This window comes from Schistocerca americana, chromosome 11 (genome assembly GCF_021461395.2).
Source record: "Schistocerca americana isolate TAMUIC-IGC-003095 chromosome 11, iqSchAmer2.1, whole genome shotgun sequence".
In the NCBI taxonomy this organism is placed as follows: Eukaryota; Metazoa; Arthropoda; class Insecta; order Orthoptera; family Acrididae; genus Schistocerca; species Schistocerca americana.
The window spans coordinates 132,479,376-132,506,504 of record NC_060129.1 but is presented as its reverse complement, the minus strand read 5'-3'; the positions used below and the strand labels follow the sequence as shown (position 1 = coordinate 132,506,504).

At 41.2% G+C, this 27,129-nt stretch overlaps 1 protein-coding gene across 1 annotated transcript in view; it reads right to left on the bottom strand.

Annotated features, from left to right (window-relative positions):
* Positions 1–313: 313 nt before the first annotated feature.
* The window catches only part of LOC124553901 (BTB/POZ and MATH domain-containing protein 4-like), a 46,709-nt gene continuing 19,893 nt past the window's right edge, over positions 314–27,129 (bottom strand). Inside the window, exons 2-4 of the mRNA XM_047127915.1 lie at positions 22,975–23,554; positions 8,115–8,264; positions 314–888 (exon numbers count right to left, since the gene is read on the bottom strand). Of these exons, the coding sequence (XP_046983871.1) occupies positions 402–888; positions 8,115–8,264; positions 22,975–23,554 (1,217 nt within the window). The 3' untranslated portion in view covers positions 314–401. The remainder of the gene's footprint in view (positions 889–8,114; positions 8,265–22,974; positions 23,555–27,129) is intronic.

Genomic DNA, 27,129 nt, shown 5'->3' with positions numbered 1-27,129 from the left:
TATTGTAAAAGGTTGTTTGATTTTATGGTGGCAAGACGCCGTTATTGTTTTTAAAGCTGTTTGTTTTAACTCTTTGTTAAGCTCTGTAAGTTACATGAATATGTTGTTACTTAAAAGAGCTTAGCATTGGCAATGTAATAAATTGTGTACAAAGTCTGCTGTTTTGATATTATTGGGCGGAAATCCGTGGATAGTTGTCCTATAAGGACACACATTCCACCCTCCTTCTACCTACAGTTCTCACTCTAGTTGTAACGGTAATGGATCCGTTGTATGTACTACGTAAATATGGGCGCAAAGCAAGACTGCAGGATTAACTTTTCTGAATTGTTTATTTTAAAAGTAGCAGAGGTTACACAGAAAGCTTTATTTATTTTACTCCGTAGTCGCCTGCATTACACTCAGCTTGATCTTAGGATGTCTATGAGCGACTGGTGGTTGTTCCGCTCGGCTAGGTCCAGCGGCGTGTCCCCACCATAATTCCTGTCTTCCCTGTCGGCCCCTGCCTCTAACAGTGCAGCCGCCGCCTCTGCACGGCCACGCCGTGCTGCATCGTGCAGTGGCGTGCTCCCACTTTGATCCCTGGCGTTGTGGTCGGCAGAAGAAGCTGCCAGCAGCCGCACAACAGCTGCATGGCCTTTCCATGCAGCCAGATGGAGAGGCGTGTTCTGCCAGCGGTCCCTGGCGTTAACGCCTGCTCCTACCTCCAGCAGACGGGCCACCACCTCCCTGTGCCCCATGGCTGCTGCCCAGTGCAGTGCTGTCCGCTTGTTCTCGTCCTTCGCCTCCACGTCCGCCCCCATTGCCAGCAACGTTCGCACTTTGCTCACTGACCCCTCCTTAGCTGCCGCAATCAGCATCTCGCCCTTCATGTCTCCAGATAGATTTCTGCAACAAAAGGACAATACTAACAAATTTCTTCAAAGACGCATGTCTGAGGACGAAACACTATCGCAGAAGCAGAACTGTGATGAGTTCCAAGAACTCATGTCCCCAAGAAGGTTACCACAATACATTGGTGTCCAAAATTAAAGCAACAAACTGCGATTTCCCTGTCCTGTGTCTAATTCACGATGTGATCATGCATACTATCTACAGATGTCAGCACCATCATGTTCTACACGGAAGACAGCATTCCAGTCTACAGGCAACCAAGCTCACAATGAAGTCAGTGCACCTATGAAATGGGGTAGTGTTTTCTGGGTAGTCAGTCCCACATCCACAATCTCTGTAGGCACAGTCACAGATGGTGGAGTATGATACAGAGAAGACGCATGCCAGGCTCTCTGCAGTGGAGGGCCATAGGATGAATGGAAGGAGCACAATCACAAACTGAAGTGGCCTGGTGGCTCAATGTGGATCTTACTGTTGTTTCTCAGATGTGGCGATAGTTTGTAGAGACAGAAACTGTATCTCGAAGACGAGGGCAGGATCCAACACATGTGTGTTGGATCCTGCCCTCGTCTTCGAGATACAGTTTCTGGCTAAAGGGCATCACGGTACTGCCTTACTACTGCATGGCAACTGACATCACACCTCGCAGCATGCACTGGATGTGTTGTATCGAGGCAAACGTTATACAGAAGGCCTCAGCAGAGTAGCCTATATAGTCAGAGACCTGTTGTATATGAACCCCTGACACATCTCCACAGAGAGTAATATGTAAAGTCATCAACACGCGAACCAGATGGCCGAACCATGGGCCAATGTTATTTTCACAGGTGAATCCCAGTATGGACTGGAGAGTGATTATCGACAGATTTGCATATGGAGGGAACGTGGAACAGGATTTTCGAGCCCAAACATTAACAAGCCTGTTATCCAGAAGGATCTTTAATGGTGTGGGCAGCGATTACGTTGACACCTTGAACACCTCTTCATGACACTGTATGGGTGAATTGGCAAGGGTTAACTCCTGTCAGGTATCGTAACGAGATCTGGGGAACTCATATGCCATTGTTGCGAGGTGCTGTGGCCTCATAGGGATATGCCTCATACAGATCGGGTGATTGACGTTTTCTTGGAAATAGAAGATATTGCACACATGGGAGATCCCAATTTGAATCCCATTGAGCATGTTGCAGATACACTAGGGAGACGGGTTGCATCACATAAGCATCCACAAACAATTCCATAAATCTTGTGAGTTGCTCTGCAGGAAGAATGATGTTATTGCCTCCACATGAGAGTGATGACTTCATTCGCAGCTTGCCCTGTTGTTGTCAGGGTAGTATCAGCCACAGGCGGTCACAAACTATGCTGAGCGCATTAAACCAGTAGTCGAATTGAGTGTGCAGTTCTGTTAAGTTGGAAAAAAAACGAAGAACATTTTCGTCTACCATAGTGGTCAGTGCTAATAGACAAGCAACGCTGCGTGAACTAAATGCAGAAATCGATATAGAATGTACGACTAACGTATATGTGAGGACAGTGCGGCTAAATTTGGGATTAATGGGCTGTGGTAACAGATGTCCAATGCTAGTACCTTTACTAACAGTATAGTATCACCTGCAGCTCCTTTCCTGGTCTCGTGACCAAAATGGCAGGATCCGAGACGGCTGGAAAAGCTTGGTCTGGTCAGATAAGTCTCGAATTCCGTTGGTGAAAACTGATGGTGGTGTTCGAGTGTGACGTAGACCCCACAAAGCTGTGGACCCTAGTTGACAACAAGGCACTGTGGTGTTGGCTCCATAATGGACTCCATTTTCTCAAACAACGATATAATGAGCCACAACTGTCCGCAACTGATTTGAGGAACATTGTGGACAACTGGTGTAAATGATTTGGCCATCTGGATTGCGCAACATGAATCCCATAGAAGATTTATGGGACATAATCGACAGGTCAGTTCCTGTACAAAATCCTCCACCAGCAACACATTCGCAGTAGTGGGTGGCTCCAGGGACAGCACAGCAAAATATTTTTACAAGGGACTTCAACGACTTCTCGGGTCCCCGCCACGTCGAGTTGTCGTACTAGGCTGGGCACAAGAAGGTCTGACACGATATTAGGAGGTATCCCACGACTCTTGCCACATCAGTGAATGTAGCTGTATTCCTGTCTTTCTCTGAACATTTCTATATTTTCTTCTTTCGTCGATCAGTTGCTGTATTTCTTCTGTTACTAAAGGTTTCTTCGAAGTTAGCTTCCCTTTATCTGTGTTGTCCGTCCACCGTCGGTGATTTTACATTCTAGAGATGTACACTCGTCTTCAACTGAACAGCCTACTGTGTTGTTCCTTACCGCCATATCCACATCATTGGTAAGCTTCAAATACATCTCATCATTTCTCAGTACTGCATGATGATACATCCTTCTACACAGATTCTTCTGGACGATTCTCTTGAACTTCACTCTACTCTTCATAATTATTAGATCTCTATTTACATCTGAGTACACCTTACAGTCCAATATCGGATTTCGAAATCTCTGACCATGATGTAATCCAGCAGGACTCTTTCAGTGTCTCTGGGTCTCTTCCAAGTATATTTTTTCGTCACACGATTCCTGAACAGAGTATTCGTAAATACCATCTCACATTGGTTGCACAACTCAATTAGACTTTCATCTCTGTCATCCCAATGCCAATCCCATATAGCTGATGACCCTGTCTGCTTCTCCTTCCCATGCAACCGCATTTTAATTTCATACTTTCTTTTCTCCTTTTTACTTGTGTCATTGGCATGTGTACCTGAACTGTCGCTGTCTGAATTCGTTTGATGTCGAATCTGGTGAGAGAAACTCTGTCGTTGAGAAGTTCACAGTTGTCCGCTCTCTCCCCTATTTTCCTATTCATAACGAACCCTGCTCCCACCATACCATTTTCTGCTGCTGATCATATACCTCAATGTGTCTTAAGATAAATGCTTAGCCTTTTCCTAGTTCACATCAGTGACCCCCAATGTATCTAGACTGGGGTTTTGCACTTCCGTTTTTAGACTCTAGCTTTCCAATTACAATCAAACTTCTGAATTCAAAGCTCCAAGTCATAGAATCTTATCCCACAATAACTTATTCCGTCTCTATTTCATAGTCACTTCCCCCTTGGCAGTCAATTTGCAGAGATCCAAGAGGGTAACTTGTCCAGAATCTTTCCACAATGCAGATGGCATCATAACCGTTTTCCTGTTACTGTTATATTTCCTGTGGCTGCAAGTTACGTGGTTTTAATTTATTAGATTCCATTGCCTTCTGCATCCTCATGTCATTGATCACTTTTGATTCTCCAGCTTTCTAGGGGCAGTTTACTACTTGAAGGGCAATAGAGTTCCTTGAAGCTCTATCCTTTCCTCCTCCCTCTTAGACCCTTCTATTATTGGTTGTCAGGAAGCTGATAACCTCGACGATGAGCGCCTGTAGCCCCAAACACACACACACACACACACACACACACACACACATTCTTTAGCCTTTGTCAGAAAGATGGCGACTTCTTATACTGGATGACTTCTGCTGCCACTGCTCTTAGTTTTTTTCAGAGGTTAAGCAGCGTCTGTGTTCGAATGTTTTCATTACTAATCAATGGCGCACTCCTAAACCATTGGTATATAACAGAAACACTGTCCCAGCATTTATTTGACTATCTTGTAAAAATGTGAAGTAAGTCGTTTAAGAGCTTTTTGAGATTCTTGGTGACAATGTTAAAAACGTCTTTTCCCTTTGCAGTGGTATATACATTAACGGAAAAATATTGCAGCACGAAGAAGTAGTGTGACAGAAACGAAAGTTGGTACGTGTGTTTCTACATCTGAATGATGATGACTTTCTGTGGCAGTCGCGTCGCTTAAGAGTGGCGCTAGTAGTACCATTATGAGGAAGCAAATCAAGCTTGTTGTAATTACACGCTGTAACGAGCGTGAGCGTTAGTTACCTTTGAGATTAGATGCAGGAAGCTGATGTTAGTCAAAATTTCCTTCGACACGACAAAGACGCCGTTATGAACATCTCACAGAGATTAAACGAAATCTGTAATAGGGACTATGAGAAGCTGGATGTTCCAACCGCGATGCATAAATATTTGAGAGGCATGTAGCCACTATGCAGGCCTGCTGGCTGCGGTGATTCCAAGAATATTCCGTCGCAAGAAGACTGGGTTCCAGACAGCCACGTGACACTACTGAGATGGAAGACCATCGTGTTCACTGTATGGCTCTGGCGCACTGTAATACATCTCCAGCAGCAGTTTGAGCAGCAGTTGGCACCAAGTAACACAATGAAGTATTACAAATCGGTTACTTCACGGACAGCTCCGAGCCAGATGCTCTGTAGCGTGTGTTCCACTGATCCCACACCACCACCGTTTGGCACTTCAGTGGTGGCAAACTGAAGGGAATGGTCGAACTCTGTTGTATTTTATGATGAAAGCTGGTTCAGCCTCGCTGCCAGTAATGACCATGTTTTGATTTAGAAGGAGGCCAGTTGGGGGCCTGCAACCAACCTGTCTGTGTGTTAACACATTGGACCTAAACCTGGAGTCATGGTCTGGGGTGCGATTTTATATGACAGCAGGAACACTCTCGTTGTTATCCCACACATCTTGAGTGTAAATATCTGTTTCAATCTGCTGATTCAACCCATTCTGGTGCCATTAATGAACAGCATTCCAGGGGGAGTTTTCCAACAGGATAACGCTAGCTCACTTACCGCTGTTGTAGCCCAACATGCTCTATAGAGTGTTGACATGTCTCTTGGCATGCTCAATCATCAGGTCCGTTCCCAGGCGAGCAGATATGGGACATCATCATACAGTAACTCCAGCATCATTCACAAACAGCATTACAGTCCCTGTACTGACCAACCAAGTGCATCTGACATCGAACTCCATTCCACAAACTCTTGCCGATACTTGTGCAACACAATTCATGCATGTCTGCATGTTTTAATTCGACCTTCTCACAGTGTATGACCATTTCACGTTTCCAGTGGCTCATCTCACACCTACATTGACCTGCGATCTTGCAATGATAATCAGTTAAATATGTTACCCTGGCAAATGTATCCTTGATGTTTCACTACTCTGTATTGACAAGTTTTTGGTTTTGTGATTCTTTTCTATCAGTGTATTTATGATTGTAAACTATTTTTGTTTAAAGTAGTTGTCGCTTTTAGTCTTCGAAAGACTGTATTTTTTTATGTAGGACCTTTTATTAGTCACCACAACTGTCTGATGCCCAAGAAAAAAGGAAGCCTTCACTGTCTTCGCCCTGTACATTGTTATTCACATCAGTACCATGTTACGCTCCATCTGTTCCCCAGCCTGGTTTTCTTAACTCTCTGTCAACAAACTTTTCACTCCATTATCAAGTATTTTGTTAATATATTTCATTTCCTGCTCTTTATCTTTTATTTCCGCATGCTGTTGTTTCCCTCTCGATTTTTAGCCAGCTTTCTTAACTTTTTATGTCAGTCTTTTTATGCTGAAACATTCTTCCCTTCCATGTCTTGTTTCTAAGTCAACCACAATAATTTATTTTCTACTTTGTTTTCTGCTGCTTTTCTACTGAGATTGTACTAATTTCGTGTCCAGTATGTGCAACGTAATTTAAAGACTATCCCTGAAATTGTATTCAGCGTTATTAATTATGCTGCATAATGAGTTTCTGGATTATCCACAAAGTATTCTTCCCTGTGCTCTCTATCTTTAATCTTTCCTGCTACACTTCCTTATCGTCGGTTGTCTTCTTATGTTGAATGGCTGATGCTATTTGTGTACGAGAAATTAGGTAAATACCCGTCAGGCTATCTTATTTACATAATTTCACCATACCTTCTCTGTATCGTTCAACATTATCAGACCCATGGATGAACTTTTGTTGACTGCTTGTGCTGCGAAAGGCGTTCAGATTGGGATAAGTATTCTTATAAGTATTTGCTCAATTTGGCACAGACATTAAATCTAATGACATTGTGCATCTGTGGCTGACCATAAAAGGTAATTAAAGCCCGAAATCCTTGAATAACTGGGAGAGATATGTTTTCTTAAGTCACCTGAAACATTACTTATCCCATTTTCAACGTTAAAATACTGGGTAACCTTCCTTATTTCCCCTTGAATAGGTACAGACTCCTCTATTGTCCAATAACTTGTTGGATTCTACTCTGATTAATTGTAAAAGCATGTTGAATACTCTGAATTGCCACTTTTGGGCCTGTAGAATTCAGCTAGCCACTGAAATGCATTTTGCAACAATATCAGTTCACTATCAGACTATCATTGTTTCACGAAGCGACAGTCAAATATCTGTGACTACCACTACAGATCAATAATTTCAAAGAAGAAAAGTGACGTGATGACGAATTTACGCTGAAGCTGGTCTGCAGTGAATAAAAAGAAAACTTTCGCAATGTCAGCTGTAAAACTCCCTGAGCCACAGAGGGTTTTACAGCTGGCGAGGTATGGCTGCTGTGTCCATCTCCACTCAACGATCCCCACGCATTACAATTGACCTGATTTTTATTGATCCAACATGCCTGCGTTAATCAGCAAGATATCGACAGTTTAGTAGAGGCTGATGTTGTCACGAATGATTTCCAAAAACTGCCACTAGAGGTTCTCACGTACATCTTTCGTAGTAGGGTAAGACATGGATCTCAACTGATTCTCCTCTCCCAGTGGTGGGGTTCCCACAGACCCTTGAGAGAATATCTCATTATAGTGTTGGGAGAGTAATCGCGGAAATGCAAGTGACGGTGGGAGTTTCAGAGATTCCTGGTTATTTGGTGAGGCAGCCCAATACTGAATAATAATGAATGTGGTTGCAAGTCAGAAGAAACAAACAAGATCCAGTCTCTGCAGAATTAATTCATAATATAGCAAATCATCGCCGAAAACACAAATTGCCTCTAAATCACCAACACAGTCGCTATCTTTGGGGAAGTATCTTACACAAGTAACTGCATTAAGTGGCTCAGTTGTGTTAGGAATTGAAAATACGTCACGATGCAGACCTGTAGATCCTTGCCTCGTCAAACAGCATAATTTATAAAAGAAATAACTTAATACCAGAACTATAACATCTGCTTCGTCAAAACATAAAATAGCAACATTCGATTTCTTCACTTTAACACTGGGCTAACTGCCCAACGCGTAACGCTGTTATTGTGACAGAACTCACCGCAGGTGAGAGACGGCAGCGTCATCAGGCTGTGGAGTGGCCTGGGGAGTGGTGTGGGGCACAGCTGTGGCTGGGCTTCGGCCGTCGTCGCTGTGGCCACTGTGTGGCTGCGAGGAGGGGCCGGTCCTGCTCTCTCCAGCGCTTGGCGTGCTGCGCAGAAGGAACATTGCTTCGAGAAGGGTTTTCACATCGAAGCCAGTGGTCAGATTACCACAGACAGTACTGCTGAGGTACTGTCCCCACACAGATAATGGAACACACACTACCAAAGACAGTAGTGGGACAACTAAGGCGTTCAGCTAACCACTTCACACATTGCATCTCCTAATTTTCTCATACTTGTAGGCTAGCATACTACACAGTATTTGGTGCAAAATAAAGCACAAATGAAAGGCTCATACTAAGCTCAACAATTATGCTTATGACAACTATTAGCCAACATAGTTTCAATACATAACAATATAAATCACAAAGAAATTTGAATGACAGTATCCCTCCAATGCACTTAATGTAGTGCTGTCGTTATGGGATGGTGTTCCTAGCTCGTGTGTTATGGGGGCTAGGATGTCAAGCCGGCCGACTTGGAGCAGGAGAGACACCAGAGGACATTTTAGTTTCCACAGTCTATACTTTTACAAATAAAATCATAAAACTTCGTCAGAATGTCCACGAAGGATTCAGTATTCACACTCATAGCAGTGGAACTGCAAAAACATAAAGAAAAAATTTTTTTTACATGTGAAATTTCATAATTTTTCCTCTTCCTATCGGCTGCAGCTGTCGCTATAGGTACACCTTTCTTCATAAGTAAGAGAGATCTTTCGATGAATCTTGCACGGCATACAAACCATGCTTACAGGTACATGAAACTCTAGAATTTATTTAATTTATGAAAAAATGAATGTGCTGTAGCATTTTTAACTTCATCTTTAGAGAAAACTCAAGTTTTATAGTTATATTACTTCAATTTTTAGCACAGTTTTTAATCGACTTGCAAAATTATAGAGATTTGCATTAAGGAATTCGTGTTTAATGAGCATACCAAGTTTGAAAGTAATAGGATACTTATTATGAATGTTACATGCACCTAAGTTAAGAAATGTCTGTTTTGCGGAAAATGGCCATTAAAGTTTCTGATTGTATGTATCATTCCTTTAGAACTGTCCAGCACCATAAGCAAGTTCTTTTCCATTTTCTTAGTCGGTTTTCATTCTTTTCACATTCCTGATTTTATCACCTCCAAAAATAATTTATCTCCTTTCACTACACACTCTCTATCGCATACAAAGCTTTGATGCAGTTCACTCCGGTCTTTATTCCCATTTTCTCTAAAACATATTTCTTGCTTTGCACACAATCATTAAAACATGAAACCGCGTCATAAACACAAATAGAAACTGCATTTTGTCCAACAAAAATGGTTTTAGGCAATATTTCCCATACACATTGGTTAAAACTTTCATTTGGTTTTTGGGTACCACCATGAACACATTTCTTCAATAAGTTTTCATTTGCAAGGTCCCTGATATAGGTTTGGTGGCTTCCATTAAAGTCCTGAGCCATTGGTGTCACATTTGTTGCAGCACCCTTTGCTCTGTATTTGTTGCCCTGGTGACTTTGTGTAGGATTGAAGCTGTGCAAAGGGGTTTGGCTTGTAATCACTAAAATGTATATTTTTTATACATCATACTATTCAGGAAGATATGCGGTACAAAATACGCATATCTTTGAAAAATCAATTTTCTAAAATTTTTGACATTCTCCCCTTAGCAGTCAGGAATCCGACTGTTGGAGGAAGAATCTGGAGAGACGTGTGCTAAAAATCTTTTTCGGTTGTTTTGTCCCTGTTGTGTGTAAGAATGATACGAAAATAAACCTAGAACACGAAGAAATGGGATACAAATTACAAAGGGGAAATTATACCAGTGATATGATGTTGTGCAGTGTTGTTAGTTCGAGGGATGTTAGTTCCTAAGATTATTGGTGCATTCATATCGCAAATTAATTTGTACTTCTACTTGTACTCTAAACATCACCATACACTTATTTTTTCTCCAAAATGTAAGTAATATATACAGATTGAGTTATCCCACCATCTTTTACACATTACAAACATAGAAATTCTTCTACAGAATAGGAGTTGTCAAGGAGAGACTTTTTCAGTTTAATTTCACATTTCACCTTGCCATCTGTTAGACGTTTTATATCACTGGGTAAGCTGCCAAAAATTTTTTTGCAGCTTTGTACACCTCCTTCTGTGCTAAAGACAACCTTAATGTTGATTAATAAATGTCATTTTTCTGCTAGTATTGTAATTATGTACCTCATTGTAGCTTTTGAACTGTACAAAAAAATTCATACGGGAGTAAATATACTGTGAAGCAATGGTCAGAATACCCTACTCCTCAAACAGATGTCTACAAGGTGATCACGGGTAAGCACCACATATTGTTCTCGCAGCACGTTTCTGGGCAGTGACGACCTTCTTTCTTAATGATGAGTAACCTCAGATGATTATTCGATATGACATTACTGAATGTAAATAAGCAAAATATGTAAACTTACTGATTTCTATCTCTTCAAAATTTGCAATGACTAAGTTAAAACGTGGCTAAACTAAATTGTTTTAGGAGTTCCGAAATTTGTGTTTTTTCCAATTTAAATTCTCATCAATATGGACACCACAGAATTTTTAATTTCCCACTATATGAATTATTTCACCACAACATGTTACACTTATCACTGGTGCAGTACCCCTGGAGGTATAGAACTGAATAATATGTGTCTTTGTGAAATTCAGGGTGGGACCATTCGCAGAAAACCAGTCAATGATACTTTTGAGAACTTTGTTCACCGTTTTTCCAATTTCTGCACGTATACTGGGAGTGATTACCATACTGGTGTTACCTGAAAAAAGAACTAGTTCTGCTTGTTGTACATTAGACTGTAGATCATTTATATATGTGAGAAACGCTAGTGGACGTACGATTGAACCTAGGGGAAACCCATACGTGATTTCTCCCCTGCCAGAATTATGTCCCTGGATTCTGTTTGTTGAATTACTAATAAGTACAAATTTTTGCATTCTTTTGGTCAGATATGACATGATCCATTGGTTGGCTACACCATCAATCCCAAAAAACTTCAATTTATCAAGGAGTATACTATGATTTGCACAATCAAATGCTTTGGATAGGTCACAGAAAGTACCTACCAGTACTATTTTGTTATGTAATGCTTGTAATATCTGGTGTGTGAACATGTAAACAGCATTCTCAGTAAAGCAACCGTTCTGAAACCCAAATTTTGATTTGCTGAGGACATTATTGTTGCCAAGATGTAATACTCTTTTAGAATACATCTCATTCTCAAACATTTTGGAAAATGATATCAGCGGTGATATAGGTCGGTAGTTACTGATGTCTCTCTTATCTGTGAAATAAAAAGTGTCGACATTCCAATTCGAAACTGAACGCTATTCATTCTGTGAATCCCAAGACGAGCGAAGACACGGATTGAAACAAGTGTGCTGTTACGAGTCACTGTTCCATAATTAATAATTCGCTGCCTGACAGATAAATTGAAGCATACAGGGAACACAGTCAGAGGTCGCTGTGGCTTTTCCGTGACGCGCCGGGAATTCTGCATCAAGAGGATCGAAGATAACAACAAGAATTCGCTTCAGCAGAGGAGGTTCGATCCGAACCAGTTTTGTCATACAAATATTCATGCACAATAGCGGTAACAAGAAAAGGATGTATGTAAATTTACGAATGCTGAATACATGTATTGAATATTGAAGGTCTGTTTCTATTAGAGCCAGTTAAAGTTCACACAGGATATGTGTACCTTCCATTTTTTTCAATCATTCTTTCAAAATGTACTTTTTAATTTATTTAAACAGCAAATATTTATTCAGATTTCCAATATATATCACATTTCTAGTCCCCTCGCCACTATTCAATGGCAACCGTGACACGACGGCGCCGAGAGGAATGTGAACAGACCTTTCAATTCTTGAAGAAAAAAATTTTTTTAGGTAAATGATCCATTTCAGCTGAAAAAACAAAATTCATGACAAATACAAAAAATGCACCAAAATACATAGAAACACAAATAGGTAAAATAGAGCGAGTAAATAAATTTAAATACCTTGGAGAAACTATACAACAGATTGGACTAGAATAATCTGGAATAGATGTAAGAATTAACAAAATGGAAAGAGCATATGGTTTGACCAAAAATATTTACAATAAGAAATGTATATCTAGAAAAATAAAACTAAAACACTACACCACAGTGGTACAACCAGAATGTTTATATGGATCTGAATGCCTAACGATGAACTACAAGATGGACAAACTAGAGGTACTGGAAAGAAGGATTATTAGAAAAATAATGGGTACAATGAAATCCGCAGATGGTTGGAAAATAAGAAGTAATGAGGAGATCTACAAAAATATAGAGAAAATATCTGCAGTAATGGCCAAACGAAGATTAACCTTTTTTGGACATCTCCACCGAATGAATGGAAATAGACCAACAAAACAAATACTGCTATATTTCTGGAAGAAGAAATCGACAATAGCATGGATTACAGAAGTAAGAAAAAATCTTGAAAGAAACAACATAAAAGAATCAGAAATAGCAGAAAGAAACCATTTTAAAAACAAAATACTAAATTTGGAAGGCTTTCAAAGGAGAAGAAATAAAAAATCGTGATTAACATGGACAGAAGAAAAGAAGAGACTTCATGGGGATGAAATGAGGGAGTCCTGGAAAAATAGGATACAACAACAATGGAAGAAGAGGAACTGAAGTTGTTAACGTGATCCTAGTAAGTCAATACGATTGTAAAAAAAAAAAAAAAAAATCCATTTTATCGTTACAAAGAACTAATGGGGCCTTTGTTGGATTTTTACACGTCCTTGAGGTTGAAACTATTAACAACTTGAAGGAGCAAATTAAAATGAAATTCTGCCTACGAACGAGACGTGCTGGGAATGCGAATTTCAGCGGTTAAAGTAGGAAGTTGCTACGCTGTATGCTTATATGGCCCCGCTTGGCGCCGTCTCTCTCGCAGTAAATCCTTGTTCCTTCCAATTAATATCCTTTACGGAAAGTGGATTTCTATAGAAAAGACGAAGATACGTGTAAAGTCAACATTTAATTGAAGGATACGATTCAAACAAAATTTCATGTTTAAAATTATTTTCCTTTCATAATTTTAATAAAAACTGTTCAGAATGGAGTCAAAGGAAATGGCCATTGTTGAAAATTCATTACAAAATGCAATATGCCAAGATGGCGGAAATTCGAGCTTGTCAACATTTGAAGGTCACGCACCAACTCGTGAACTGGCCAATGACTACCAAAACGACGAGGTTGGCGTTCCATTATTAAAAAATTGTGATACTGGTAATATAACTAGTCATGAGGCCGCTCTTATGACGCTCTATGAGCCAATTTCTCAGGTCTCACCGGGAAACATTTTCTAAAATAGAGAATCTGAAGTGCGCAATAGCGAAAATTTCTTTGATTATCTGCTCACGACGTCGCGGACGCAAGCACAGGAAACAGTTCACAAAAGCAATGCAAATACCAGTGAAACACACACTCTGACACAGCTAATGCAGCTAATAACACAACAGTTTGCACAGCAAAACCAGGCGTTTAACGATTCCAAGAATAGTATTAGTCAACAGTTGAGAGAGGTGGGCAAAAATGTACGCACTGAATTATCTGACGAATTATCCGGTAAGTTCACAGAGCACGGTAAACAACTAAAACAAGAAATAATTACCGACATGTCCCGCAATATAAATATGTTAACGGAAAAGGTAAGATCCGCAAATTAAAATCGGGAACAACTTGCAGGTGAGTTGCAAAACCTCAGTAAAGCATTTTGTCAAGTTCATGACACGCAATCCCATGTGGATGCGTCGGTAAAAAATGTGACGAACGTAGTCAACGAGCTGCAAGACGTATGCAAAAACCTAACTACAGAAATACCAAACTTGAGTCTAAGAGTAGATCATTTTAGAGTCAGAATTTGATAAAAACAGAGAGGTATGCTATGTGTAGATGTAAAGGAAGTAACTGAAAAAGCTGAAGCCGGGATGCTGGAGAAGGGCAGCACCCTTGCTGGAAAGGTAGTGTCAGAATGCAATATCTATGTAGGTACTGTACAATTTGTACATTTGTGGCAAGATCTTATGGGACCCAACTGCTTGGGTCATCGCTCCGTAAGCTTACACACTTAACTAACTTACTTACGCTACGGACAGCACGCTCACCGATGCCCGAGGGAAGATTCGAACCACTGACGGGGGGAGCCGCGCGGACCGTGACAAGACGCTTTAGACCTCACGGCTACCCCGCGTGGCCCTTATGTAAATCCTGCAGGGCTCTTTAGAGCTCTAAAAGAGACGTAAAGCCAACTTCTTGCTAAAACAGACTAGGGTTATAGGAAGCAGAGGAAAGGTTGCGCGGCAGTGTTGCTAAAACTACGGACATCCCAAAACAGCATATGACAGAATACAAAGCTATGCCCTTAGATGCCTTCACTGGTTACCAACAATTCAGGATTAGCCCTTAGAAGGGAAATAGCGAAGGTTGCACAATGCAACTTGCAACTTGCCGGCAGTTGCACCTGTCGAGCAGGCGCAGTTGCCATGGATACGCCACAAGCGACCATAAACACGACTGTCACTGACAGCGCGGCGTGTTTGTCAACATTACTTGCAGATGAATGATTACTTACGCATCGACATTCCCGATATTTGCTTATGAATGAAAGGAACACACCCTGTGGTCTTTATCAGAGCATTTCGAAATGTTTTACCTCGTACCTGGACCAAAGCCCAGAAAATTAGATTTCTTCTTGGATACACACAGGGTGACGTTCTACTGTGAGCTACGGACATATCGGAACGTTGCCAATATTATGAACGGAATGAGACGGCATTTCTGAGTAAGTATTGGTCTGAGGCCGTACAAGAGAGGCTCAGACGTGAAGTATTCAACCCAGCTCCGTTCAATAGCAAGTATGGAAGCTTACGAGGATATTTTGAAAAATATTTGAATAAAACTGGGTCTGGACGAACCAGCTAAATTTTCAAAAAATTTTAAAGAGCCGCCTTCCTGCCCACGTTAGGGAAAAACTCATTAACATCCCGTAAATCGACACCGAATACTTTCTATCTCTACTGGACTCAATAGATTTGATAAACGAAGAGATACCAGTACAACCCAAGCCTGTTAATACCCCGATAGCGTCACGGAGATTTACGGATAATGGTAACGATAATCACAGCGGCAATGGAGAAAGTCGTAAATGTAAAGGCGCATATAAGAGAAATGGGAAAAACTTTAGCAAAAACAACTACAACAGGCGCGTAGCGTAAGGCCAGCCTGTACAGTATGTACAGACACAAGCCACCGGCAACAGTCAGCCGATCGTTGGCAAACGCAAAACAATAGTAGACAACCAAATAACCCACAGACAGCGGAATGCCGCCAGAAATGTAACGCAAATATGCTGAATAACGCTCAGAGGCAAAGAGAATTTCAGTCGAAAGCCTCACAGGATACTAAGTGGTGTAATCAAACACCAACACTCCACACAGTGGAAGCTACACCTAACTCAGAGGCCGATGCCATCGCGACGCGAGACAACTTGAACCGGTCACGGTAGGCCCCCGTTCCGTGACTTTGGAGGATAGTGGGGCACATGTTTGATCGACACTTGCTTCATAAGGTTACTTTGAATAAAGAGGTTCAGGGTAGCATCTACAGCTCAAAGAACAGATCGTGCTTGCCCTAGCTGCCAGCAGCACATGTCACTGTGTCTGTCTCTGATCTGAGCAGCCCATCATTGTGTCCGTCACTAGAACGGAACCTGCAGCGGCCACAGCTAATGTTCGTCTTTCTTCAACCACTTGATAGGCTAACGTAAATAACAGCTTGCTGTACACATGCAATTTAATACAAATGACGACTGCAAATAAGACCAAAATAATTCACAAAGATATGAACGTCTTGGCTATTGCAGGATTTTTGGAGGCTAGCTTACGTGCTGACATACTCAGTTTAGTACGGTGATTTGATGAAACTCTTATGAGAATTTTACGAAAGCAACGTGAGCCATCAGAAAATGCTATTGCTAATTTCAGTGTCTGTGTTTAAGAGCCTACTATGCAATGTCCTTCAGACATGCATGCATGTCTGAAAAAACAGATGCTGCTGTGATCTACAGCTGTGTAAAATACAGGAAGCTTATTCACAATGGCGAATACTTCACTCCAACTGTACGGTTTACTGTTGGACTGGACTGGAATCAGAATTTCCCACTGTGCACGAGTGGTCGCCGTAACCACTTTGTCTATGCGAGCGTACTTCAGTGACCGACCCAAAACTCGAGACATCACAGTGAGTTTCCATGTCTTGCTGTAGAACAGTCACTGTAACACTCACACAGGAAGAAACACACTTATTGTTGTTGCGGCCTTTGCCTGGGCATGTAAATACTACTTACAGTGCCTGTGTTTAAAAACCTTCTATAGCATGTCCTTGAGAAAAAGGATTCATGTCTGAAGCAACAGACGAAATGTGTTCAAGTTGAGAATACGATCACATTACAGCTCTATAATTTATTGGTGACGTATGAATATTTGTGCCAGACTGGGATCCCAACATGGATATCCCACTTCATGCGAGCAGTCGCTTTAACGACCTCTGCTATTCGAGCATACTTCCAGGTTCTGGGTTCGAGTCTCAGTCTGGAAGAAGTTTTACTATGACGCAAATATACAGGATGAATCGCCTAAAACTTCGACTGAAAAGAATGGCGGATATTGGAAGTGCTATTCATGTGCTGCTCTCATAGAGTGGATTGGAACTGCGGGGCTCGTATTGTTAGCCATACAAAAGATTGTATTAGTAACTAGGAAGTGTATTATTAGTGAAAAATTACACTTTTCGAAATAGATCAACGCCTATTGACATTAACAAATTAGAAGTAGAACAAATCAGATGTCACTGGTGTTTGTTGAGGATTATGGTGCGAGTCGTTTTCGAGATACAATATTCTGAAAAGTTTCGACACTGACATTTATTTGTGATATTCAACCTGCTTCGTTGCTAGGTACAATGTTGTTGAGTTTGCTTACTGAGTGCTTGTGTGTACCTTGAGTGCATTTCGACTTGCTATTGAGGTAGTGTCTGAGAATCCAAGCAGTAGGTCGTGAGTGAATAACGGGATTTACCAATGCAGATAATGCCGGCATCTGTATGACGTATGGAGAGTGTAGGAAGAATGCATTTCTCCCTCATACAGTGTATGTGGAGAGATATCCCAATAAACATCAGCCACCTCAGCAATTAGGGCCAACGGCCTTGCCGCAGTGGTAAAACCGGTTCTGGTCAGATCACCGAAGATAAATGCTATCGGGTTGGGCTAGCACTTGGATGGGTGACCATGCAGTCTGCCTAAAGCTGTTGGCAAGCGGGGTGCACTCAACCCTTGTGAGGCAAACTGAGGAGCTACTTGATTGATAAGCAGCGGCTGCGGTCTCGGAAACTGACATACGGCCAGGGACAGTGGTGTGCTGACCACATACCTCTCCATATCCGCATTCAGTAACGCCTGTGGGATGAGGATGACACGGCGGCCGGTCGGTACCGTTGGGCTTTCGTGGCCTGTTCGAAAGGAATTTAATTTGCATCTTAGCAATTATTTATCAACCTCCAAGTTCATTAACTGAAAGAGGTAATGTAACACATAGACAACGTAACAGAAAGAAAAAAAGTGACGACAGAAGAGGGGCAATTTAATGTGCTTCCTGATGTTCCAGATTAGCTGCCGTGTAATCGCATGAGGACGTGGCATGGGTCAGGCAATTGTCGTACGTATTGTCCCTCGACATATGTTCCATTACCACCACATCTCTCTCTCCATCAAGAACTGAATGGAAATTATTATGACAAACGTGTTACCTTCTATACATGGGCCTTAAGACAGAATACTCCAGGTGTATCATGTATCTTTTTCAGTGATGAAGCCACAGTTAATAAACATGGCCAAGTAAATCATCGACACATACCCTGTGGTCTGTTGACAATCGCTGTCGGCTTCGTCAGATGGAGCGTCAGCATCCATGGAACGTAAACATATAGTGGGATAGTGAACTGCCAGTTCACAGGTCCGTTTTTCATATACGCCAATCTGAATGCGAACAAGTATCACAGCTGCCATCATCCATGGATGCTCTGCTCTTCCTCTGCAGACTAGGAGGAACCTGTGGTACCAACATGATGGCTGTTCAACCAATAGCGCACGAACTACTGCAGTATATCTTCACGAATTCTTTCCAAATTGCCGGATTGGATGCTGCGGACCTGTACCTTGGCTGTCCCACTCCCAAGATTTTACGCCCGTAGACATTTTTCTGTGTGGAAAGCAGAAAGTCTCTGTCTACGGGGACATACAGACTACAGTCGATGATATGCAGCGACGTATTACTGCAGCCTTCTTGGACATCTCCGCTGAAATGCTAGCATGTATGGAAAGGTCGTTGAAACCAGACCGGAACTGTGTTTTGTCGTTGCTGGTGCTGATTTTGAACCCAACCTGTGATGGTCAACTGCCTCGTTGCTGGCCAGAATCCACATAACTATTGTATGCACTTCTGCTTTTCTTTATTGTGTGCTACCACAGACACTCTGATCTGTAGATTGAGAAGGAAGAATGAGTAAATGAAATTATAAAGGAGATTTTATCCTACGTTCAGAGCCAAATAAGCCACTGGGAGAACTTGAAAGCAACACAGCATGCGGTGTAGATGACGTTCCGGCGGAAATCTTAAAGAGTTTAAAAGAAACAGGCAAAAATGAGTTGACCTCTCTCTGCAACTACATCTACGACAAATGTGAATGGGCAGAAGACTTTCTCGTAAGTATAATAGTCCCAATCCCAAAGACTAATTATCCTAAAAAGTGTAAAGGCCACGGGACAATCAGCCTCATACCGAAGGTAGCAAAAGTAGTTCTTCGGATTCTAAATAGGAGGCTATATGGAATACTGCAAGAAACACTTGGTGAAGAACACTATGGTTTCGTAAGGGGAAAGGTGAACACGAGATGCCATTGGGGTTCTAAGAACCATCAGTGAAAGATACATAGAAAAGAGCATAGAAATGTATGCTGCCTTCATAAACCTTGAAAAGACATTTGATAGAGAGCAGTTTGATAAGCTGTTAGGTCTTTAGAAAATGAAGGGAGTAAAGTGGAATGTGAGAAGACTGATGGCAAATCTGTACCTGGATAAGAAAGCTCGGGTACGTATAGGTAATGAGATGTCTGGAGACAACAGGATTGGGAGAGTTGTTAGACAGGGCTGTTGTCTCTTGCCGATCTTATTTAACAGCTGTCAGAAGGATGTACTGGAAAGCCGACAAGAGGCGTCAGGATAGGTCGACAAAATATTGAATGTATAAGATTTGCAGATGACATGGCGATCCTCGCAAAAAATCAAGAGAAGCTGACACAAGTGCTAAATGACCTGAATGAAGTCTTTGTAGTATATGGTATGACAATTAATAAAAAGAAAACCAAAAGCATTGCCATAAGCCTAAAGAAAAGAAAAGTAAAAATTAATTTGGAGTCAGAAACCATAGAACAGGTAAGAGCATTCAAGTATTTGAGAACTTGGATTAAAGAAGATACGGACTGACAACAAGATATCAAAATGAGAATGGCTCGGGCGGAACAGGCATTTCAAAAGCAGAGAAGACTCTTAACTAGTTGTTTAAACAAGGAATTAAGGAAGCGACTGGTTAAGTGCTTAATATGGAGCATTGCCTTGTATAGAGCAGAAACGTGGACTTTGATAAAGCAGAATGAGAAGAGAATTAAAGTTTGTGAAATGTGGATATGGCGTGGAACGAAGATCAGCTGGACTGATAAAGTTAGGAATTACTCAGATATACCGAGGAGAGTTGGAGAAGAACGGAGGATGCTTCTAGCGATGGAGGACAGGAAACTAAACTGGATAGGCCACAATCTAAGAAGAGATTGCCTTCTCGTAGAGACAACTGAACGTTTCCTTCTGGGAAAGACAAGGAAGGGCAGAAGAAGGTTTCAGTTGCCGAATGATGTCTGCAAGCCACAAGGTGGGTACCAAAGAATGAAGAGAAACGCAGCAGACAGATAAGCATGGAGGGCTAGGCAGTTAAAACCTGCTGCAAGGCAGACAACCCAATGATGATGATGATGATGATGATGATGACCACAGGTACAAGTTTTGGCGTGGGGACTTTTCAAAATACGATATGTCGTAATTGAGTCACATAGAATCCTACACCAAACAGCATCGACATTCTAATTTACCTTACTTTTTGTTGATTAGTATCACTGGCATTGTTCCTTTTAAGGAATTGAATGTTTTCACCAAGAAAACCCATTCTATGTATTATTACAATCTATTGATAAGTGAATAACACGAGTCCCTCACTATTAATCAATTTTGTGAAACCGCACATCAATTGTGCTTTCTATGTTTACATCATTTGCAAGTTTCCAGTGATTCACCCTATATTGTATACTTGGCGTGTCATTGTATTAGCAGTTGCGAATGCATTTATTGTATTTGATACAGCTGTCGGTCATAGCAGTGTGTGTTCCCTCAGATATGCATGCATGTATGGAGGATATTCCATAACAAATAAAGACACTGGAAAATTTTTACATGTCTAGGAAAGACTATGGCAATAATCAGTAAGTCTCTTTCTGAGTGAGAATCAAAGCATTTGTGCAAATGCTGGATGTGGACACATGGTGAAGTTTGGAGGTCCGGAAGCGTGCTTGGATAGCCGCAGTGGTTGAGGCAAGCTGTCCCATAAAGTGGCAAGCCTAAGCTCGAGCTCCACTGCAACACAAATTCTAATATGTCATCAGAGAACTGTACAGCTGGAGTCTCATCCTACTTGCAGCTGTAAATACATTACTTACACGATGTGATCAAAAATATCCAGACACCCTCCAAAACCATGAGTTTTTCATATCAGGTGCACTGTGCTGCGAAATACTCTATATAAGCGACCTCAGTAATCATTAGACATCGTGAGATAGTAGAATGGGGTGCTATGCGGAACTCATGGACTTCGAATATGGTCAGGTGATTGGGTGTCACTTGTGTCATACGTCTGTACCAGAGATTTCCACACTCCTAAACATAACTCGGTCCAGTATTTCCGATGCGATACGTGAAGGGACATATACAGCACAAAACGTTGCGGCCAACCTCGTCTCTTGACAGACAGAGACTGCCGACAGTTGAAGAGGATGGTAATGTGTAATAGGCAGACATCTATCCAGACCATCACACAGTTATTCCAAACTGCATCAGGATCCATTGCAAGTACTATGACAGTTATGTGGGAGGTTTGAAAACTTGTATTTCATGGTCGAGCAGCTACTCATAAGCCACACATCACTCTGGTTAATGCCGAACCACGACTCGCTTAGTGTAAGGAGCATAAACGTTGGACCATTGAACGGTGGAAAAAACGTTGTGTGGTGTGACGAATCACGGCACACAATGTGGCGACCCGATGGCAGGGTGTGGCTGTGGTCAATGCCCAGTGAACGTCATCTGCCACTGTGTGTCGCGCCAACAGTAGAATTCGGATGCGGTGGTGTTATGGTGTCGTCGTGTTTTTCGTGGAGGGTTCTTGCACCCCTTGTTCTTTTGCGTGGCAATATCACACCACACTCCCATATTCATGTTTTAAGAACCTTTGCCACTGTTGAAGGGCAATTCAGGGATGGCGATTGTATCTTTCAACACGATCGAGCACCTGCTCACAATACACGAGCTGTGTCAGACTGGTTAGACGAGAATAACGTCTTTGTAATCGACTGGCTTGCACAGAGCCCTGACCTGAATGCTATAGAACACCTTTGAGATGTTTTGGAACGCCGTGAACTCCGTGAAAAATGGGCCCAAAGCAACCTTCCAGCAGCTGTTTGAAGGCTGAGGATGGGCCAACACCATATTGAATTCCTGCATTACCGATAGAGGGCGCCACGAACTTGTTTGTCATTTTCAGCCAGGTGTACAGATACTTTTCATCACATAGCGTATACAAGAAACTGGATATTGTATGTAGGCTGTTTAGGTTTTTATACTGGTAACGCCACGTAGCGCTCTGTATGAAAATCACTGGCTGTGCTGTGTGCAGTCTGTGGCTAGTTTGCATTGTTGTCTGCCATTGTACTGTTGGGCAGTTGGCTGTTAACAGCGCATAGCGTTGCGCAGTTGGAGGTGAGCCGCCAGCAGTGGTGGATGTGGGGAGAGAGATAGCGGAGTTTTGAAATTTGTTATACTGGATCATCATGAACTGCTATATACATTATGACTTTTGAACAGTATTGAGGTAAATACATTGTTTGTTCTCTATCAAAATCTTTCATTTGCTAACTATGCCTATCAGTAGTTAGTGCCTTCAGTAGTTTGAATCTTTTATTTAGCTGGCAGTATTGGCGCTCGCTGTATTGCAGTAGTTCGAGTAACGAAGATTTTTGTGAGGTAAGTGATTTGTGAAAGGTATAGGTTAATGTTAGTCAGGGCCATTCTTTTGTAGGGATTTTTGCATGTCAGATTGCGTTGCGCTAAAAAAATATTGTGTGTCAGTTTAAGCACAGTCATGTATAATTTTTCTAAGGGTACGTTTCAATACCAATAGTAGTGTATTTTACGGCGCAGGCACATCTAATTACACTTAGTGGTGGACATTGTAGGCTTGTCAGTACGCACACTTAGAGCTGTGTAACATAAATGAGGAGCTTGTCTCATGCTTACCTGGTGTCTGTCGGTGTCTCTGCAATCAGGTGAACCAACTCTATAAAAGTTTGTGGGTCGTTGACTACAGCCTCATCCCAGCCCTGAGTCGCCATCACACTGAGCAAATGGGCCTTTATGAAGGCGACGGCAGCCTGCTTCAGCATGTTAGCGGAGTGCCTAATCGCGAGAACACCTGTGGCTGATGCAGTCTCGACAGACAGCTGTGCGGCCACCTGTTGCTCGCACTGCACCTTCAGTACTGACAAGCCGTATTGGTCAGCGGCGACCAGCAGCTGTGGCGCCATGCTGGGCAGCTGTGGGGGCTGGAGGGTGTAGAGGTGTGCCAGCACCTGGCGCAGCACAGGGCCCTCTATGTCGGAGAGTGCGAGCTGGTTGCTGCTCGCCTCTAAGGTGAGACGACGGAGCATGCCTGCAAACACGGCGCTCCTGGCGGCCAAGATAGCCCTGTGAGCCACCAGCTGCGTATTGTCCCCGGCCAGCAGAGTCACCACAGCGCCGTCCCCGGCGTCCAGCAGGGCACCCAGATCCACGGCCGTGGCCTCCTCAGCCTCATGAACTCGTCCCACTGTTAGGGCTTCTGGAACACGGTGTCACTGAGCAGTCCTTTGCCCTCATTCAGTACCCTCTATACTTGTATGAGCCACAATCAAATCTGTATAAACCTCCAGTTGGGATATGTTTCAAATCACACGCCATTTGCAACAATATGATATACTTTCTGTGTCAGGCTGATGCCACAAGCGAATAGATGCAAATCATTAAAAAAACTGTTTCAGTAGGTATGTAACAGAAAATGTTTATTTAAAAAATCATTACACCCACATTTATTAATGTAGAAATCTAAAATTTTCCGTTCATAAAGCAAATGAGCAGCGTTTTAACAGAAAAATATATTGAAATAAGCAGGATTAATAATTTGCAATTAATTTGAATTTTTAATTTTTGTTGTTTTCTTATAAAAAGCCGTAACTTATATTCTAACCATGCAATTAATCTGAAACTTTTATTGTAGTGTTCTAAGAAGGTTATAAGACCATTGAACCGCAGTTATTAATCTATGGCACAAACTGTGTCATTAAGAAAGTTTTTAATCTTGCACATCCAAAATTAACTTTTTCTACATATAATCATCTAAAATTCCGAATGTATTTGGAGGATCTCGAATTTTTTAGTTCCGAGGAGACAGCAGTACGTGGCGAACACTTCACGAAAATTTCAAAGCATTAGAGCATATACTTTTTGATAAAACGCTTCTAATAAAGTAAAAATTGTGAAACAGACGAAATGATGTTCAAAGTTTATCTTCTCATATTTAAACATGCAATAATATTACCTCAATTTTAAAATCCTCCATACTGATATTCCTCATCCTTCAGGTTTCTCTTCTCTCCTCTTCGAATCTGCCTGGCCTGCATTTGCAGCTAAGACACTGATCTGTTAGCTTTCTCGATGGTGTAAAATGCATTTCTTGTAAACACATCAAGATATATACCAACACTCTTCAGAACTTCAATTCTGCCATTATTTCCGTTATTGTGACATATAACTGCATAATAGACACCTATTTTGAGTACTTCGAGTCCACAGAATGTCCCTTTTGAGCATCTAATCCAAATTAAATAATTGAGGCTTTCATTTGCATTTTGTGTCTTTCCATGAAGACACTTCCTAAATAAAGAAGGTTTTACAACAAACCTGAATGTGGGTTTAAATGCATTCATAACATGTTCTGGTTATCAGTGTTTATGTAAATACGTCTCATTTCTGTTGTTTAACTTACACCAATCGCCTTTCGGACACAGATTGTGCATTGGTGCTTGGTCAGTGGATAAGCTGAGAGCTTATATTCTTCATTTCTAGCTACTTATTCTTTTTTGTTGGTGAACCGATTTCCATGAAACTTCCATCAGCTAAACACAATTTTTCCGCCACCCATTATGCATAAATCTAGACTTCCACATAAAGGTTCGCGAATTCAACTTCCCACCTACTAATATGTGTTAGTATTGTCAAAACGTAAATAAACCACATAAAACCAAGTTTTCAGGCAAAGATATAGATGTGAGCCAAAGATATTGAAAGAAAATATCTTCAACACTGACAAAAATTCCGCTGAAGCCACCAATTCCCCAATTGTCGGGAGAGGTGGGAGCGGCCTGCAGTGCAGATTTAATCAGTTTAACAGTATAAAGGTATTTCTAAAGCTGCTATCATGATAAAATTCGCACACAACTTAGATTAAACTGTGTAGATCAACAAAATGATATTTTTGAAAAATCGATTTTTCGGACCAAAATCTCCCCTTAAAACTTTCCTATTTGCTAGTACAAAAAGCCCCAGAAGGAATAGAGACCTCTTATCGTTAGTCTCTTTCTACAATTATTTGCTCAGAATATCAAAATGGAGATGTATCAGATTACTAAGAGCGTCAGAAGGTACTGAATTCGTAATTTATTCAACACAAAGTTCCGATTTCTAAAGTTATTTAAGAAAAAAATGATATTTTACGCCTGAAATCTGTATCACACTGTCCTCAACCGCCAATCCAGCATGTTTCTCTGCAGGAACTGATACCCACAGGGGATCAACTAACTGCTATCACAGTCTGGAATGACTTTCTAGAAACATTACGTCAAGGTGGCGGGCATAGCTGGATGGCAACTTCTGACATAGTGCAATATCACAACACACAACGTTGTGTACAGAAGTGGCATTGTTACACCCCCTACCCCCACCCACAATGCATAAAATTAAATTTCGTGAGGGATAAAGACAAATGTGTCTATCTGTGTTTCGATCACAATACTAAATTATTTTAAAAAACGTCGCGCTTATTCTTACTGCTTCATAAAAGTATAATAGTTATTACATAGGTTACCATTAATTAACTTTTACTTTCAAATAATAGCATTAACGAATGACACAATGTGGTGAAGACAGAGCTAGTCAAATGAATGTATGAACCTCATCTTCCACACATAATCCTCCTGCTACACAGAATAGTTTGTACTTTTTACCATGCACCTATGATAGATAAATCGAGACATATAAATCATGTATGGTTAAATATCTCATAAAGGTTCTTGCAATAGACCAGATATTTCTTCATTTCTCACTTCATCCAAAAAGCATTGGCAAGTTGAAATCGTTCGATTTCTAACAGTTCAGAAGTAAGGTTTCCCGCAATCATGTGCTTTAGAAGCAGTAAGTATAGTGCGCGGATTTTAGCTTCATCCATTTTAAGTAAAGCTGCAGCGAGAGGGTGAAGCAACTGTCATGAGAGAGAGAAGTGGTGTAGAGGAAACATGTTTTCTAACAAGTGTATACCGTCAGTGCAGACCGGTAGCTAACTTTCGTTTTTGAGGAGAAGTAAATGCAGTGAGAAAGGGTACATCAGTCTATAAAAAATGGTTGTTACAAATAAGAAGTACAAATTGTGTCATTGACTCATTAGTCTGAGGTTTAATAAAGCGTCTACAAAAGCTGAGTATAATTTATGTTTCATCATTTGGGAAACAAAAATTACCAAAGAAAATATTCTTCTTTGTAAAGTTCAGTTAATCGGTAAAGATGATGATTTGGTGTGTGTGTATGTGTTTGCAAGTCCTAGCTAGTATCTGGTTGCACTCTGGTACTATGGTTGGAAGCTATTACTGCAGGGCGATATGTCAGGGTCAGTTATGGAGAGTATGCCACCTTTTCAACTAACATATTTGCCATCATTTCATAACTGATGTCATGCTACCACATTGTTCCAGGTGGTATTGATAACTAATCTTTCTTGATATAAGTTCTTTATTACACGGTATAATTAGTGCTGAAGATAGTCATAGTTCCAGTTACTACATTAGACGATCAGGTTGATCCTTTAAATGACATGTTAAATGATTATTATTTATTGCAGTTATTTTGTATCAACTAGCTCTGAGAATCCTGAGAAACAAGAAAGCACAAGGGAAAGACAACATTCCTGCTGAATTTCTCGATCCCCGGAGGAATCGAAATCAGAAGTGTGTTATATACTCCTAAGTGTAACATATGTGAAGAGGGAAAACTGTCCTTAGATTCTAGAGAAACATCATAATATTAATCCTAAAAGGAGGAATGTCTTAAAATACTAAAATTGCCGAAGTCTTAGCTTAGTGGTAAGTG